Consider the following 18,608-nt stretch of genomic DNA (forward strand, 5'->3'; position numbering starts at 1 on the left):
GATTTTAACTCACCTTTTATCTGCAAGGATTTACTCCAAAGGATAACAGCTTTTAATTTACCTTTTTTCTCCGGTAAAGTCTCTTTCTTTGTTTTGCAGTTTTTATTTTGTAAAAACCCAATATGTGATTTCTGTGTTGATTATCAGTTACGTGCTAGCAACTCTTCCATCTAATAAGAGGGTTTGTGTTGCTCAGTAAGGCCCATGGCATATTATGTAAACCTTCATGTGTGGATTAGTGATGACTTTCACAGATGGTAGGCACTCTGACATCTAGTTGTGGTACATACCTGTACCTAGTTGTATTTTATTTGTCACCTCTGGGAAGTGATTTTTCCTTATATAGGCATCCAACTGAAAAGAGACTTGAGAATGTCCTGAGAAAAGGCACTAGTGCACTAGAATGCATTTCCTTTGCATGTTGTTGCGATAATTAGTGAATTCTCATCCCAGTGTGAATTTAAGGTCACATTTTAAGAAGCAGGTTAGATGTACAACTTCTTCACATAGGAAAATACGTTTGGGATTGTCATTTAAATATGTTATATTTGTAAGTGAATGTGAATCCCACTCCTGTTATACCCCTACATAAAAAAAATATTTTTCTCTTTGTAGAACTGACAGTGCATCAGCTGACCAGGACAATTTAAAATACTCTTCATCCAGAGATCGGGGCAGTTCTGCCTCCTATGGATTACAACCCTCAAATTCAGCTGTGGTGTCTCGGCAAAGACACGATGATATCAGAGTCCACACTGACATACAGAATGAAGAAAAAGGTATACAGTTGCTGTTTCATGTATGAATTGTGAGGGGACATTCAGGGAAAGGCAGTAAAATGGAAATGGTGGAGAATTTTTTTGGTTTGTTTTTTTTTTTTTTTCCCTCCAAAAAAGGCAGTGAAGTGATTTGACTCATTATCACAGTATCACTGTTTTGAGAGATTTGTCAGGGATAGAAGAAATGTTGTGGTTGATATGAATGCTGACAAAAATATGCAGTTGCATTAGGAGAGGAATGCAAGAGAAGACTTGATGTGTTAAGAGAATAAGCACTTTTTTCTGAAGAATAGTATTCTGGATATATTTGGTCTGCAGGCTGATTTCTTCCTGAATACTCTCTAGTGCTTCTGGTATTGGATTAAACAGGCTACTAGTCTGATATATTGCCTATTGCAGCTTTACTGCACCAAACTAGAATCTTTGTTTGGTAATCAGATCTATATTTTATCATTAATGGCAGTTTCTACTTCCATGTGCCTCGGTCTGACTTCATATAAATCACGTGATGTGTGATTCACACACTTTTACTAGGTGTTTTTTATTATTTTTAGGATGGAAATACTCTCTCTAACTAAACATTCAGAATCATATATGAAAAAGAAATCTATATTCTGATTTTTTTCTTTTTAATTGCCAAATACAGGTATCAAATAGGATTTCTTACTTGCTGAATCACTTCTTAGACTATATAAATCTTCAGGCAGGCCAGACTCAAAAAAATCTCCCAGGATTAGTAGTGTGGGAGTTTTTGTTCAGGAACCTACAAAGTATTGGTACTCCTCCTACTTCTCTGCCCTGTAACTGTCTGTAAATAATTGCTGTATCTTAGGGGAAGTTACAGCTGGATGCAAATTTTTTTTTTACAAGTAATAGGTAGTGTTAGTAGGTGGCAGAAGCATGTTTATCTGCATAGCTTGACAACCTTAAGGTTGTTTAACTTTAATAGGGAAACTGCTTAGGGAGTATTTTCAGTGTGTCAGCTAATGTGGAATGTTATACTGTGTTTAACACTGACATAGTAGGTTATTCTTATAAATTGAAGTGTGCTAGCATTTAAAAAGAATGTAGTGGCAGTGTACTGAACTAGTAAGTTTTGGACAAATTCAGAAAGGTAGTTTGTGAAGTTGCTGGGAAAGTGCCATTTGAAAAGAAAAATGCACCGACCTCTCCCTCCAGTGCTCTGTCTTGCAGGGCATGTCTCTGCTAGCTCAGCACTTTGGGCTATTTTGTTCAGGTGTGACTTGAAAAGAGATGATTAGGATATTCTTTACTATAAAACCAAATTCCAAGTATGTCTAGTTCATTTTTATTTTTGTAGAAATTTGTTAGCTTACAGATGCAGAGTAGTTTCTTTGTTAATAAGATTTTTCAATTCATGTGTTGGTGTCTGCTGGCATGGAATTTTCTTTTGAGATTTTCTGTCCTGGATTTCACACCCCCCCTACCCACCTTACCCCAGCTTCTGGTGTTGATGACAAAAGTTAATTCCAAATTGATAGTTTCTGTGAGCTTTTCAGGTTTGAAAACATCTAAGGATGGGAGGTTGTGCAGCCTCACTTAAGAGCCTGTTTAGTGCTTTACCACTCAATTTTTTTTCTGATATTCAGATTTCCCTTTCTGTAGCTTAGGACTGTTGACTCCTGTCCTTTTGCTCTGCATCTGTAAGATTAGTCTGGCTGTTGGTTTTTTCTTTGTTATAAATAACCCTTGACATTAACTTTTCTCCTTTACCTTATAAAACAAGACAGGGGAGTTGGAAGATGTGAGTTTTTAAACTAAATAGAATGCTCTTGGGTATTTACTTACAGGTGAGATGTTCTCCCTTGCTGCAACACTTTCTTCCCTTTTGATTTGTAACTATGATGTCCTCTAGTCCTTACTGCTAAAAAGATTTCCTATGTCTTGGTATCTGCATATTTATGCTCAAATTAATAGCGGGGACATAATTGATCATATTCTTATTTGGCCTGAGATTTAACATATAAATATGGAATTAGTACATATTAGGATTTTTAAAAGCTTTTCAGACCAGAAGGTAAGGGAAGAGTTAGAATGTAGTATTCACAGCCTTATTGGCAAAAAACCTGATTGTCCTGCTGTTTTTTAATTAAATAAATTGTGATTTAGAGCAATATTATTACTAAAGATGTACCATTTACATGTTAAGTGGGAGAATATAGGTTTGTGTTTAATTCAGCTAATGTCAGATGTGCTGTAGCAAATACTGCATGCCTCTGCAGGCAACCAGAAAAGCTTGGATGTTTTATGTGCTAGAGGAAAAATGTGAAATAACTTTTAAGAACTCCAGTAGTACATGGTAGTTTCTCTGTTTTTGATAGTTGATGTTTGTGGCCTGAATGCATGATCATCTGACATCTTTTCTTTGTTGATTTGAATTTTAGTGATACGCTTCTGTTTAGTGTTGAATGTATTAATTGCTGTTAGAAGTAATTTCCTTCATAGAACAGTATTGGTTTATTCTGACAACGTAACGTTAAGGGGGCACACCTGGTAGTTTGTTTAAAAACTGAGTTGTAAAATTTAATGTTGTAAATCCAAATATACACAAACTATCTTTCCCGTAATTGTAATTGATTAATTACAAGTGAGACTTTGCACAGGATTTTCTGTAATAGTAGGGTAGTCCTGTCTGTACAGAAATGCACAAATGTCTACCAGTAGTTAATATCTGCTTTTTATCAAAAACTTTGCCTTCAAGAGATGTTCTTCACAACTACTGAGGTCCAGATTCACCTTGATCTTTGAACTTATTTTTTATCCAACCTTTAGTCTCAGTGGGCTGCCTCTTTTTATGGGGAGCCACCTCTCCTTTTCCCCAGACTTTCTTTTATACATTGAAGCAGGTGTACTTGAGGAAATACCTTTTCTGAAAGAAATCTTGCATATCTTTTGTTCTGGGTTTAATATTATTAGTTCATTCTTCCCTGTCTCAGGCAGGGGCAAGGCACTTTAGAAAGCTGCCTTGGAAATGAGCTCTAATACACTGAGTGAAGTATTGGGAGACTCAGGGGACAATTTCACTTCAACCTGTCCCTCAAAGTGGTGTGGTAGACTGGAAGAATTTTCAGTCTCAGTAGTTGAGTATGTATATTCTTGTAAGGGGTAAGAGTAATTGAATTATTCAAAATGGCATTTTTATTTTAATTTTATGCTGTTACCAAAGATGTATCTCAAGTGGGAGAATGTAGGATTGACTTTAATTAAGGATAATGGCAGTATTAGTGAGTGAAAATATTGACCTTTGTATGTTGAGAGAGTTGTTCAATCTGTACATGCAAATAATATTTGGCTTTTCAAAAGCTTTCTCATTTTTTGGACCATTTTACTGAGCCTGTGTGGTGGGTTTATAGTAAAAACAGAATGGAGATTTGATGTGCATAATGAAGGAGCAAGTAAGTGAATGTATCTAGCCACATGTACTAGGAGTTTGACATGAAACTCTTTGTAAAATACAAGGTCAAAGTAATAATAAGAAAACATTAGATACAACAAAATTGGTGTTAAAGTTCATTGCAGTAGAGGTTTTCTCATGGGCTTCAAAAAAAACCTGAGATTCTAAATATGTGACCTGGAAACTTATAGGATATAACAAAACACTGGTGCATGTGAAAGTGAAAAGGGAGCCTAAAGAAGGTGGTAGAGGATAGGGCTGCTAATTTGTGTATGAATTGAATAGCTCATAACTCACTACCCTACTAAATATATGGTCTGAGAGCCTGTTTTAATGTCAGGTTGGTTTCTCCACAGGTGGCTACAGTGTCAATGGAGGATCTGGGGAAAATACTTATGGTCGGAAGTCGTTGGGGCAAGAGCTGAGAGTTAACAATGTGACCAATCCTGATTTTACCAGTGTTCCGCATGGGAATCGTGCTTTAGCCACAAAAGACATGAGGAAATCACAGGGTAAGGATATCACATATTTTCAGGAAGAGAGTATCTCTTTTGGCAACATTTCTTGTATTCAGAATATGAAAAGAAGTTCACTGTGATCAGGCACTCTATATGATTTTTTTTTATTATTATTTATGATTAGATGATGTTGATGGAAACTGTCATCTGGTATTTACTGTTCCCTGCATTGAGGCTTCTTCCATAGGTTGGGCAGATCCCTGGACTATATGGCTTAGGCTCTCAATCTTTCAATTTCCTTTAAATGGCTTTTGAACCCTTATTTAGGTCAGCAAATTTGGCAGAGAGATCAAGAACTCTTAAGAAGGAGAATTTGCTCTTGGATTTGTTCAAAATTGGTGCCTGAGTAAGAAGTTGTTAATCAGTGAGTCCCTAGTGTGGGAAGAGCAGCACTGGTGAGCTCAGCCGTTACCTGTTGGCACTGGCCTGCAGGTCAGCGAGTCATCACATCACAGTACCAGCTGATTACTCAGGCCATGGGTACTCCTGAGCCTGCCACAGCTCGTGCTGCCTCTTGCTCAGCCCAGGGTTGGAGGAACTGCAGGCATCAAAGGAATGTGGGCAAGGTCTTGGGAGATGCAGCGAGAACAAATTTGGAGTTGCGAGAGGGTGCAAGAATGCTGGGCTTGTGTTTGTGAGGAAGAAGGCTTGACTCTTCCCACTCTATCTGAGGTTTGAGTCATAATTAAAAAAAAAAAAAAAGAAGTTTTTCCAAGGACTTCTGAATGAAAATAGAAACTTAGTTATGAGTAAGCACTGTCACTGCATCACTTAGTATAAGTAGTAGTTAGGCCACTACTAAAAGCTGTAACTGCTTTATGCCAGGCACGTTATAAACATATATGCTGTTTCTTCTCAGGGATTTGTATTTCAGAAGAAAAAAAGACAATAGTGTTCAGTGTGCTTTGCAGGTGGAAGAACGGAGGAGCAAGTGGTGATATGACTGTTTCAAAAAACTGATCTTTGGAATGGGTTAAACTCAGACTTTATGATCCCATTCTGATGTCTTGATATAAAAATTACTTAGTCTTTTTAGTGTCTTTTTATGTCTATGTAGAGGAAATAGAGAACTCTTTAAATAATACTTTTGGTGGTGGGCTCATGCATGAATTTTCTGCTAGTACTAAATAATAGTAAATTCAGACTTTTCTCCTAGGTACGTGAGCACCTCTTTAAAAGGTTAAAATAGATAATTTTGGATGACTGAAGTTACTGCCTGGGTTTTGTAAATTCTCTGTCCTCTAGATGTCAGATTTCAAGAGTTTCTCCTTTTGAACTTGTCTGTCTTTATGGTTGTTGTAGGTTTCAGCAAGTCACTTTGATTTTTCATAGCTTGTTTAAAATACAGTGGGATTATTTTTTAAATTCTTTGATATTTTCTTGTTTGTTAGCCTGTGGCTGAGACCTTGCTGATTTTTCACAAAGAGTAAAACATAGGCATTTGTTAAGTAGTGCTTTGGTTAGTGTAGCTTCAGTCATGTTCTTGGTTGGTGTTTTGGGTTTTTTTTTTTAAGATTATTATTGTGACTTAACAAATAGCTGATACTTATTCTCTTGGGGAGTAATGCCAATGTTCACTAGGTATTAACTGAATAAAACCAAAACTGCTTTCGTAGAAAGTTTTGAACGGTGTGTCTTGTTCTAGTGGAGGTTAAATGTGTGTCTCGTACCAGTAATCTTGGTGGTGGTAGTTTCATTTATACAGTTCTGGTTTTCTGGGCAGGCAGCAGTCTTCCTGGTAGTCCTTTTCTTTCTTCTTTAGGGCTGTTCAAATTTTTGGGGTGGATAACTGCACTAGGTCCATCCTTCTGAAGTTTGGCTGTGTATTGACCATTGGCAGGCAAGCCTTGGACTGCAGCTGCTGGCTCAGCTCTGGGCAGAATACAAGGAGATGTTCCAATGCAAATGACCATCTAGCTGGGATTGTAGTTATTGCTCGGGCACCAGCACTCAGGAAGACCTCAGATACAGCTTCAGAAGGTGTCTTTGTTGATCATGATTCCTTGTATGTTTCTCACCAGAAATGCAGCTTTTTGTCACTACTGAAACCTGTGGTTTCTAGATAAAGCAAGGGAAAAGAACCTTGAATTCTTTCTAAATGGCTGTGTATGCTTTAGTCTTCTGTGAAATCACTAACTTCTCAAAAGAAGTGCTCTTCATGCCTGTCAGATAACATCTCTGCATGTCTTGTGTAGTTGTGTTAGCTAGGAACAAAATGTAGATTTGATCCTTCAGACTCTTACTGCTATTTTAATGTTTGCTAAGCCTGCCTAATCCTTCAGAATGTCAGGTGTCTTCAAAATTAATTGCTTAAACTGATGCTTGGCAAGAAACAGATTATCAAAGCCTGTTTTGTTCATAGTTTTATTTTTAAATGCAAAAAATAGAGACATGAAAATAAGGCTGAGAATATTTTTTGTGAGTATAAGACAGAAGCCATGCTCTCCATGATGGCACAACCTGTAGGAGTTGCTGGCTTGTGGGTGGGTTCATAGGATCTGTAATACACAAGGACACCAAGGTTTTTTGTTTCTTAAATTTGTTTCAAGGTACTGCAAATTACCACTAGTAAAGCAAATATATACTTCTGATTACTTCCATGCACATCTCTATACTACTCAAGCGTTAGCTGTACAGCACTCACCACACTTCTCCCAGGAGTGGGGCTGGTTGATGACAGATCAAAGCTGATCTGCACCCCAGAGCTTGGGGTTGGTCAGGCATCCCCAGGGAGGGTCTGGTCTGCCCAGGAGATCTCACAGAGCCAAGTCTTTGCAGGGAGAAGCTTCATGTTGAGTAGAAAGCAAGTTATTTTTATATTGTCAGACATATAAGGGAGTGTAGGATTCAACCACCTGGAGCCACCAGTAGCTTTTACTAACTACTGGTTTTCACCTGGAACAGCCAGTAGATGCTGCTGCTTTTTATTTTCTCAGACAAGTTTGCTTTCCCAGTTTGCTGTTGTTTTTCCAACTGGAGCAGCCAATAGCTGTTGCCAATTCCTGCTTTCTTATCAATACAGTCTGTTCTTCACCTTTGCAGACAACAAATCTGTTGTTGCAGTTTCTTGGATTTGTGCTTATCAGGGATAGCTTGACATGTCTTGTTCTTAGGTACCCAACTGCCCTAGAAGGATGTTCCAGGTTCCCAGGCTGGCAGATGACCTCTTCTGTCAGTATTTTCCCATTATAACCTTCCCATTTTAACCAGGTTGCCTTTATGGCTGCTCCCATGGGATGACTGATGTGTAACATACCAGAGCAAAAAGCTGTCTGTAGCTGTCGTGGATTTTCTCATTAGTCATGTTGACTGACTAAGAAAACCTCATCATGTTCCATGAATCCTCTGATTTTAACCACCATGAAACATCTAATGTTAAACATCTCGAAAGAAACTTTGTTTCCTTTTTGCAAAAGAGGGAAATGAATTATTTGTATGGATTCATAGGTAATTGGTACTAAATCAGGTAAGCTGTCACCTCACCTGGTATTGAGTGCTGTTGATCAACTTTAATGAAATGTTTTCTTAGGAAGATGTTAATTCTCCTACATTATGGTCTGCTTAAGCAAATAGCCCCTGCACCTCTGCACACTGTGGGCTTTTGTGCCTCAATAAAGGAAGAATAGATCTGTTTTCCTTTCCAAAGCAGAACCTTGCTACCCATCATAAAGCTACTCATAACCTGTCTTCTTGTACCAAAATAGTAGAGAAAATCTTGTTTCTTTGTAGTTACTTGAACTTAACTCTGGTTCTTTGCTTCAAGAAGCAGCTTGTTTTATCCACAAGGTTCTCTTTAAATAGTATTTGTTGAATTGTTTTTGTTTATCTATTCTGTCAGATTTAACCTTGCCACACCCATTTTTTTTTTAAGTTTCATTTATGTAGAAGGGAACTAAATCCAGGTTTTTGTGTAGAAGTAAATAGTTCTGCTTAGTTCTGCATGAGTTTTATGTAGGTATTGGGCTGTCCATGGGAAGAAATGAAACATTTTGGCAGCTTAGTTAGATTTTGCATCTAATTTTCTTCTTACTAAGTTAAAAATAAATAATGATTTATCTTTTTTCTCAAATTACTGTTAGTTGCTAAGTTCCAAAATACACATTTTTGGACAATACAGGGTATTATTGATCAAATGCTGTAGGGAAAAGAAAAATAAATTGCTTTTTTCAGAGCGATCGTTGTCTTATTCTGACGAGTCTCGACTGTCAAATCTTCTTCGGAGGATTACTCGGGAAGACGACAGAGACCGAAGACTGGCTACTGTAAAGCAACTGAAAGAATTCATTCAGCAACCAGAAAACAAACTGGTTAGTAATTCTTCCCTTTCCATAGCACTGGAATTTCCATGCACTCTTTCTATAGAACTGTCTTTTTAAAAATCAGACTGTTGGGATATGTCTGCAAGGAATATCTTGGATACAAGGAATTTCATTCCACAAGAAAGGAGGGTGTATTCCTGGATTGTCTTATATTGTTTCCTTAATTCAGGAAGTTTTTTGTTGCTTGATTACTTATGACGTGTTGCCTTAAACCAGACTCGTTGAATGTGTGAACTGTAGGAGTAAACACAGCATGTGTGTGTGTTTTTTTGACCTGTCTTAGCAATGCCCTTTGGATTCCTCACCAAGGAAATGAAGGGAAAAGGAAGTAGAACGTGGTGTTGTCTTGTTTAAAAACCTGTTTCTATATTTTAAATTAAAAATATACAGGTATTTAGTCTTGTGAATAGCTTCATCTTAGTTACTCAGCTTTCTAACTAAACATCTTTGTATGTGGATTCCCTTTTATGGGAAGAGAACTAAATAAGTCTTTGTTTTCCTTACATCTTTAGGATTTTTAATGGTTCGTTGAAGTCTCTAATGTTCTCAAGGGTTTCCTGAGGATTTGGGGATGGGGGAGGGAAGTATCCCTCAGTGGCTATACATTTTTAATATTACTTATTTTGAAATGAAGTGTTAAAGAGTATTTTGTCTGACACATCTCACCCACTGTTTTGGAGAGCTTAGTACTTTCAAGTACTGAAAAAACAGGAAGTGATGGTTTAATACCCTGCCACTTATTTACGGGCAGTGCTGTGATATTTCTTTTGTGGCATGTGTCTAGTCATATTTATAAGAAATTGGTTCATTCTCTCATTATATATTAATTAACCACTCATGATTGTACTCTTTTCCAAAAGGCTTGATACTTAAATATATGAGACTATTCTAGCCTGTGCAGCTAGGTGTAAGAAACCCTTGTTCAAGCCAAGCTAGTACTTCAGCTTTCCTCTGAAACAAAATCCTTGTTATTACAAGGATTTAGGGAGTAAATGCTTTCCACAATTATTCTGTGGTTGGGTTTTATTAATTACTTCCATTCTCTGTGCATTTTCCCCCAGGTTTCTTTCTCATTTTGTAACTGCATTTTATTTTAGTGTCTCAGAACATACTGGAATTGCCATTCTAATGTCTGACTCAGTGGTGACACTCTGTTTGTGGTCAGAATGTTAAAAATTTGTCACCGAAAACTTGTGTTTAAACTTCTCTGAGTTCACTAATGAAGATATGATCAGATGTCAAATCTAAAACTTGCTAATGGACAGTGTTTAATCTAGAAGTGGCTCCTGCAGTTCCTGACACTGTTAAATGTGGTTTAACGGAGTTCTTTTCATTCTCAGAGTTGAAATGTGTGTTCAACAAAGCAGTATGTCAGTAGTCACTTGTCATCTAATGGCATTGTGCTTCAGCTTCTAAATGATACTGATGCCTTCACTTGTCTCTTTTGCAGCCCCTTTGGCAGATACCAGACACATTTTTAGTATGTCCTTCTGAGTTCTGAGAGGCCAAACATGTGGACCTCTCTCTGTTCCCCCACTCTCAAAAGCGTGGTGGTATTCAAATCTTCAAAAAAACTCCTGGATAACATCTACTGTTATCTACTACATTCTTAAAGATGAATGTCTTTAAGAAAAGAGAACAAACCTTTTTATTAACTTGTCGAGGAAACTTCTTGTTAATCTTACATAGTTGCACCTAATGTATGATTTTGCAATCAACTGAGTGATGTGGTGTGGGTTTAGTGCACATTAGGAAAACAAGTATTTCTTGTTATGTTTACTCAGAAGCACTTCTTCATCAATCATGTTTCATCCCCAGAATAGTATTCCATTTCACTGAAATTCAGGATTGCTTAAGTAGAAACTTCAGATTATAGTATCTGTTCCATTAAACTTTCTGGTGATACAACTGATCATTAGTATAAGAGATTTGGTCTTCAGTACACTCTATTCATGAGCTGTATGGTGAGTCTTACATTTGTTATGAAATGTTATCAGCAAGGACTAAACTTAGAACAAACCTTGATAGCAGGCTGCCAGTTTATTTTCATGGCTACTGTAAATAAATATTAAATATAACATCTAGGATAATATTGCAGTATTGCTTAATATAGTTCATGCTAGTCTGCAGTGGCCTTGGAAAGCATAATAGCATTCTATTGGCAAGCAGAATTGGCAGTGGTGTGTTTAATGTGGGTGTAAACAGAACCTATTGTGGAGACAGTATTGGGCCATTATTATGCTTATGCCTTTTATGTATCTTATATTATAGGTACTAGTTAAACAACTGGATAATATCCTGACTGCCATTCATGATGTACTCAATGAAAGGTAAGCTGGGAAAACTAAACAATTTGAAGGCTTTAAAGAGGAAAAATGACACCATTAGGTTTGGATTTCAGTATAGAAGTGGAATGGAGAAAGGGAAAGGTTGAAAGGAATTAATTCACTAATTTTGCATGGATGTGATATTGCAGGAACAGGTTGAAATTGGGGGACAGTTAAGACTCTCAGGCATGTCAACAATACTGTTAGACTGTCTGGGTACACTTCCCATGGAGAGAATGTGTCTGCACCAGTGTGGCTTTGATGTTATAGGTAAGGTGAAGTCTGTCTCAGCTGTGTTTGATCAGCTGGGTGTAGCACTGCACTGCTGTAATTGTGTAGCTGCAAATTGAACTTCAGCTTTTTTACAAGCTGATTCATTTACATCCAGTGAAGAGCATGTGTAGAGGGAGCTCAGGTGTGTGTGGGCTTTTTGGTGCTTAGGTCAGTGTTATTACCCAGGCTCAGCTTCATGTTAAGAATTTTTTCCTTGGATATGTGTTGCAAGTAGACCAACACATTTGTTGCATACTTTTATTAAGTTGACTTATTCTGTAGAAATAATATTTAACAGAATTTTATTTTGACTTCATCACTGATGCTATTAAGTTGGAGAGAAGCAGCTTCATTCATGTATATATTTTTTTGCTTTAGAAAATTGCCTTAATTTGTTCATGGTTTGTTCTTTTCTGCTGTTGTGTCTGGAGATCCCAAGTTTCTTTCTTTTTTTTTGTTTCCCAAAAATACAGTAGCAAATTGCTTCAAGAACTGAGACAGGAAGGAGCTTGCTGTCTTGGCCTTCTTTGTGCTTCTCTGAGCTACGAGGCTGAGAAGATCTTTAAATGGATTTTTAGCAAATTCAGTTCATCCACAAAAGATGAAGTTAAACTTCTTTATTTGTGTGCAACCTACAAAGCACTAGAGACTGTAGGAGAAAAGAAAGCCTTTTCATCTTTAATGCAGGTAAAACACAAGTTAAAACAGGATTTTTAATGATTTTTCCAGTGCAATGCTTGAATGAACTTTTTAAACTGGAAGGAACAATAAGTAGTGCTATATTGACATAATAAGTAAATGTAATTATGACTGGGAGGGAACTTTGACTGAATGAGATTCTTTTGATTCTGATTACATTAGAAAGCACTTTGTAGGATGATATATACTTTGATGCAACTTTTTAGTATTTATAGCAGATCCAAGAAGAAGAATCCCGTTGAGACCAAAAATAGAACTCAAGTGGAATGGTACACAAAATCCAGCCTTTTTATTGCTTTGTGCTACTTCCTATTTACAATTTCTAACTTGAATTGTGAATAGACCTTAAAGGGAGTAGGATATGTGCAGACAGAATGTGGTCCCTTCATTCAAGTTTTAGGGTCTGTTATTTTGGGTGTAGAACAGCTATGTCCAGGTCTGTGCTCTGATTTAATATTTGCTTTACAGAGCAAAAAAACTTCAGCAGGAGAGATAGGCACTTAAACCAATAAGTTGTTCTGTGGCTAAAGAACTGAAGAAAACTGTGTCCCTGAGCTTTTGACCTGGGTCCACCATATTTCAAGCAAATGCCCACTTGAAAGTGATTATTTCCATGCAGAATATGTGATGCCTTTCACATTTTGACTTCCTGCAGAAAGAGTATTGAGTTGTTTGTTGTTTGAATCAAAGTAGTTTGCTGTGTGTTCAACACTGAGTAGATCTCACATGTTGTTTTAACAAAGTGAAATGTCTAATGGCTTTGCTTTACTTTTTAGCTTGTAATGACCAGCCTGCAGTCCATTCTAGAAAATGTTGATACTCCAGAGTTACTGTGCAAGTGTGTCAAGTGCATCCTGTTGGTGTCTCGATGCTACCCGCACATTTTCAGCACCAATTTTAGGGTAAACTTACTTTGTGCTCTGTGTTTTCTTTCATGAACAGAAATGTTGGTGCAGCAAATGGGCTAATTAATCTGTTTTCACAATTGCTTTCCAGGACACAGTGGACATACTGGTTGGGTGGCACATCGATCACACTCAGAAACCTTCACTGACGCAGCAGGTGTCTGGTGAGTTTGGCCAGAGCCGCTCGTGTAGTTTGCTCTGGCTTGCAAATGGTGTGGGTTTACTTACACAGGGCTGGTTCCACTAACATGGAAGTTGACATAAAATCAAATTGAGTTTCTGGCTACGTAATGACAGACTTTGTTCCTAGCTTTTTAGTAAATTTGCATTTGCTATTTTATGCTAAATCTGGAAAAATGGGATGCTTTAATCAGGGTCCGTTTAAACATCAATAGTTTTGTGCAACTTGATGATAATTTTTAATGAATTTATAGGTCTTAATATATTCTCTGTGAAAGGTTATATTTTCTCCTAAGTATTTCTAGAAAATCTTTGTGGTAAAGACTGTACTGGCATTAAAAAATGGGGAAACTTTTCTATAGCTATAGCAGTTGTCTTGGAAGTTATTCATAGCAAGTCTGTTATGTTTCTTGTGCCATGGTCCTAGATTCTGTCTGTAACATTTAACTGCTATGGGGCAGGACTGAACCATAAAATTAATTTTTCAGAAGGACAAAAGAGGGAAATACCATTTGTATTTATTTTAAAGACAAGCTATGTTAAAATTTTCATGCAGATAACCTTCTTTTACCTGAGCAACTTTTCCCTCAGCAATATGCAACTAAAATTTAATGTTACCCTGTATTAATTGGCCTGGTATTTTTATACAGGATGGCTGCAGAGCTTGGAGCCCTTTTGGGTGGCTGATCTTACTTTTTCTACCACACTGTTGGGTCAGTTTTTGGAAGATATGGAAGCTTATGCTGAGGTAAACAAGACTTTATGGTATATACCAGAGTTAACTGTTACAGTTTTCCACAGCCGTGGTTCTTATGGTGATATTACTTTTGTAGAAAATAAAATTACATGGTTTTCTTGGGGAAAAGAGGACCAAATTATGGAGCATACTAAATGCATGTACAAAGACCATTCTGCACAAATCCTCCTGAGCTACTTAAGTGACATAGCCAGGCTTTCAGCCATTGTTGATTGAGAATCATGTTGTAATAAAAATAAAAACAATTGACCAAACAGGAATGTCTTCATATTTAAAGAGCTGCAGTGAAGACATGGTCTTTCCTTGGTGTTTTCTTTAATTGTCCAACTTCAGAGTTTTTTCAGATGTAGTAACTCTTGGGGGGAGAGAGGGAATCTTAATGTTTCTGTAGGCTAATGATATAAACCTGTCTTTTTAAAAATAAAGTAACAGATTATATTGTGCAGGAAATAATGTAGCAGGAACTGATGGAAAACTGAATTATATCCATTTAACATACTTTGTTTTAAGTTTGTAACCTTTACTTAGTTAACAGGGCATAGAGTTTATCTGAGGATGTCATTAAAGGAAGAGTTTTGGGTTTTGGGGGGAATGTTGCCTGTTAAGGTGTATGTGTTCCTATGTGTGTATGCCTGTAGCTAGATAATACTGTATTGTATATGTTAACATGCAGATTCCATAGGTAAAATTGTACTTTGAGCAGAATCAGTAACTTGATCAGTGTACTTACATGTACCCCAGGGCTTCTGATGGTGCAGCTTCGCAGGTCAGGATTCACAGACCAGTGCAGGAAGTCGCTGCTTATCAACTTGTCTGCTGTGAACTGGTCAATGTGTGTATTCTTAGTCACGGAAGAGTTTTAAGATAACATGTGTTAACTTAAGTCATGGGGGAGGTGGTTCCAGCTAGTGTGTCTTTATCTCACAGTGGGATAGACCCAGGCTACATCTATACTAATGAGATCAGCACTTCTGGGAATGTTCCCAGGCGCTGGTGCCAGCTGGCATGAAGTAGTCTGTTAGTAAACTCTTAGTCTCCAGATCAACATCACTGCACGTAAACAGTGTGATGGGAATGACCAGTCAAACATCAACTCCACTTTGTGGATGGGAGTTTTTTGGAAGAATGGTAAAAGTGTGCAGACAACTGTTGTAACAGTGCAACAATATGGATGATCATGTTCCAGGGACCAGGAACTCCATGAGCCTCTGGTTTAATTCACAAGATGTAGTCAGAGTACTTTGTTTCAGTGGCTAAGGTAATGAGCAGCATCTCACTACTGCTCTGTGATTTGATGGTCATTGTGTGCTTATATCCCACCTGTGTATATATGTGTAGTTGAGGTATTGGAGAAATACATCCATAATCAGATAGCACAGTTTAATGTCTGGAAAACAGATGATGAAGTATTTTCAATCTCATATTTTGATCTTTTATCAGTTAGTGATGTGCACTGATCCATAAAACTTGTGTGCTGTAGGACCTCAGCCATGTGGCTTCTGGGGAATCAGTAGATGAGGATATTCCTCCTCCCTCAGTGTCACTGCCCAAACTGGCTGCACTTCTTCGGGTGTTCAGTACCGTGGTGAGGAGCATTGGGGAGCGCTTCAGCCCCATTAGAGGACCACCAATTACAGAAGCTTATGTAACTGATGTAAGAACTCAAGTTTTTCTTTGTATTTCTTTGTTGCTGGCATGATTTATCACCATATAATGATGCTATTCGTTGTTGGGTTTATTTAGGTTTTATGGATTTTACATGAATATGCATATTCTCAGCTTTGAGTAAATCTGTTTTCTCAAATATGCTACAATAATTTTATTAAATATTAAAGTATAGATTGTGATAGTGGCACATGGGAATCACATAGCAGAAATGAACTTTTTAAGGTTTTTTAACTTCATATGGCTAGGTTTATGCTTGTTATCTGTCTTTGAAACCATGTTGCCATTTATTCAGATAGCTATGATGCTGTAAAAACTTGAATTCAAATTGTGAGTTTGATTTTATAAAATGCGAGGGTTTTATTCATACTGAAATTGTATCTCTCAAATCTGAGAAAACTCCTCTTGTTCTATAGTACATGGTGTGAACTCATAATAAATATTATATAATATGCTAAGTAGCTGCTATAGTTCTGTAACAGGGAGGAGGAGATAGATAAAAATACCTGTAGTCAAAATCTTGTTGTTGCTGTGTGAGCTGCACAGCTGGAATTTATGCCCTTGCAGAATTTTGTGAGGGACACAACTTCTTGGATAAATAAGTGTATGGATTTCCCAGTTAAAGACAAAACAGTTATGTAACTTCTGTCTTAATCTGTAGAGGATTCTTGTGACGAAACTAGTCTGTCTCAAGAAAATTCAAACTAGTCTCTTTTACAAGAGGAGTTCTGTTGGAACTGAGCAGAATTGTGAATAATGAATTTAGGTCTCCTAGGTCTTCAGCTGAATTGGAAACAAAGCAATTGAAAGTTTGGTTTTTCTTACACTTCTGAAGTGTAATGCTGTCATGTGCATTATTCAGAATAGAATTGACCAAGCTGCAGAGTAGGTGGTGGGACAGGATATCAAAAGGATGTGAATACAATTAAATAGCATCTCTTTTTAATGGAGTTTAATTCAGTTATGGTTTTAATTTTTCAGGTTCTGTACAGAGTAATGAGATGTGTGACTGCAGCAAACCAAGTATTCTTTTCTGAAGCAGTGCTTACAGCTGCCAATGAGTGTGTTGGGGTTTTACTTGGCAGCCTGGATCCAAGTATGACCATACACTGTGACATGGTCATCACATATGGATTAGATCAAATGGAAAATTGTCAGACTTGTGGCACTGATTATGTCATTTCAGTCCTGAATCTGTTGACACTGGTTTGTACATATTTTTATTATCGTGGGGGTTTTGCATTGAAAAACATTGTCTTCTAAGTTACCTTCCTTTTTTTTGGGTGTGGGTTAGATAAATATTTTCAACTCTTCCTGATCATAAGCAAGAAGTTCCTTTTATAAATGCTGTTTTTCTGTATAGCTTGTGCTGCTGGGTTTAGGCATTTGGCTTGTTGATGAAGTGGCATTTAGTTTTAGCCTGAGTATTCATGTTTTCTGGTGGGGTTGTTTTTTTACTGTTGTTTTGGATGGTTTTTCTCTTGTTTTTCTTCTTGTGTCTGGCTTGACTGTTGGACAATGCAGTTCTCTGGCCTTTGCAGTTGTTAACACCACCTGAATGATTTCAGAATCTTAGTGCTTAATATGTTCTGTTTATCTAATTATGCCATGACTTGGAAAGTCAAACTTCTTCGAAACAGCACTTAATGTGTAGGCTGCAAACTCTTAAATCTTACATTGATGTAAATAATCACACACATCTCTCAACTGTGCTGTTAAAACCTGAAAATAACTGCAAATTTCCTGCTGGGAAACTTTTTTCTAGATACAGTGTATACAAACTAGAAAAACAGTATTTTAATGAATCTTTACCTAATTTTTTTTAATATTATTGAATATATTTATAATTTTGTTTTTTATCCCCAGATTGTTGAACAAATAAATACGAAACTACCATCATCATTTGTAGAGAAATTATTTATACCAGAGTCTAAACTACTTGTTCTTCGTTATCATAAAGAGAAAGAGGTAAGAGGAAGTGACTTCTACAGGTGTATTACAAGAGCCTTCATGAATTTCCTAGAATATGTTAAGTTGTAAAACTTTGTTCATCTTAAATATATTTTTTAATCTAACTGTGTATCTGTAAAACTTCTGAAAAGACAGATATAGCTTGATAAAGAATGGGGAAGTTTGCCATCATTCCTGATAGAGAAGTCTTTAGCTGGCCTGGCTTTGATACTCAGTGTGTTAGGTGGATGATCAAGAAAGTAATTAATAGATGCTCTAAGCAAGAGGTACTTAATTACAGAAAGCTGAAAATAGGTATGTGCACCAGACCAGGCTATTAAAGAAGAGTAATTTTAAATTCTGTGTTGCTAATCAGTATATTTTATGATTTTGTTCTAATTGTATTCCCAAGGTTGTTGCAGCAGCCCTTGCTGTATACCAAGCTGTATTGAGCCTGAAGAACATTCCTGTTTTGGAGACTGCTTACAGGTTGATTCTAGGAGAAATGACCTGTGCTCTAAATAGTCTTCTTCATAGTTTACACCTTCCTGAGGCCTGTTCTGAAATCCAGCATGACTCTTTCAAGAAGCTTATATCCAATGTGGATAATGCCAAGTTTGTTGTTATATTTGACCTCAGTGCTCTAAGTACTATTGGAAATGCTAAAAACTCATTAATTGGGGTGAGTAAAAACTCCACAGACAGTTGAGCAATAAGTGTAAAAAGTACTTTATTACTCAAAATATACCCTAGTGTATTACACCAGTAGGGTACCTACAAATAATTAAAATGATCATACTTGTCTTCTAATTTGTTATAGA

At 37.0% G+C, this 18,608-nt stretch overlaps 1 protein-coding gene across 1 annotated transcript in view; it reads left to right on the plus strand.

Moving 5' to 3' along the window:
- The first annotated feature begins 619 nt into the window (after positions 1 to 619).
- The window catches only part of SMG1 (SMG1 nonsense mediated mRNA decay associated PI3K related kinase), a 56,345-nt gene continuing 38,356 nt past the window's right edge, over positions 620 to 18,608 (plus strand). Inside the window, exons 1-12 of the mRNA XM_018067404.2 lie at positions 620 to 779; positions 4,551 to 4,706; positions 8,883 to 9,019; positions 11,303 to 11,361; positions 12,105 to 12,318; positions 13,107 to 13,232; positions 13,327 to 13,399; positions 14,066 to 14,163; positions 15,653 to 15,826; positions 16,819 to 17,043; positions 17,704 to 17,805; positions 18,200 to 18,469. Of these exons, the coding sequence (XP_017922893.1) occupies positions 4,691 to 4,706; positions 8,883 to 9,019; positions 11,303 to 11,361; positions 12,105 to 12,318; positions 13,107 to 13,232; positions 13,327 to 13,399; positions 14,066 to 14,163; positions 15,653 to 15,826; positions 16,819 to 17,043; positions 17,704 to 17,805; positions 18,200 to 18,469 (1,494 nt within the window). The 5' untranslated portion in view covers positions 620 to 779; positions 4,551 to 4,690. The remainder of the gene's footprint in view (positions 780 to 4,550; positions 4,707 to 8,882; positions 9,020 to 11,302; positions 11,362 to 12,104; positions 12,319 to 13,106; positions 13,233 to 13,326; positions 13,400 to 14,065; positions 14,164 to 15,652; positions 15,827 to 16,818; positions 17,044 to 17,703; positions 17,806 to 18,199; positions 18,470 to 18,608) is intronic.

The sequence above is a fragment of the Manacus vitellinus genome, unplaced genomic scaffold, assembly GCF_001715985.3.
Source record: "Manacus vitellinus isolate BGI_N305 unplaced genomic scaffold, ASM171598v3 scaffold_12_pilon, whole genome shotgun sequence".
Classification (NCBI taxonomy): domain Eukaryota; kingdom Metazoa; phylum Chordata; class Aves; order Passeriformes; family Pipridae; genus Manacus; species Manacus vitellinus.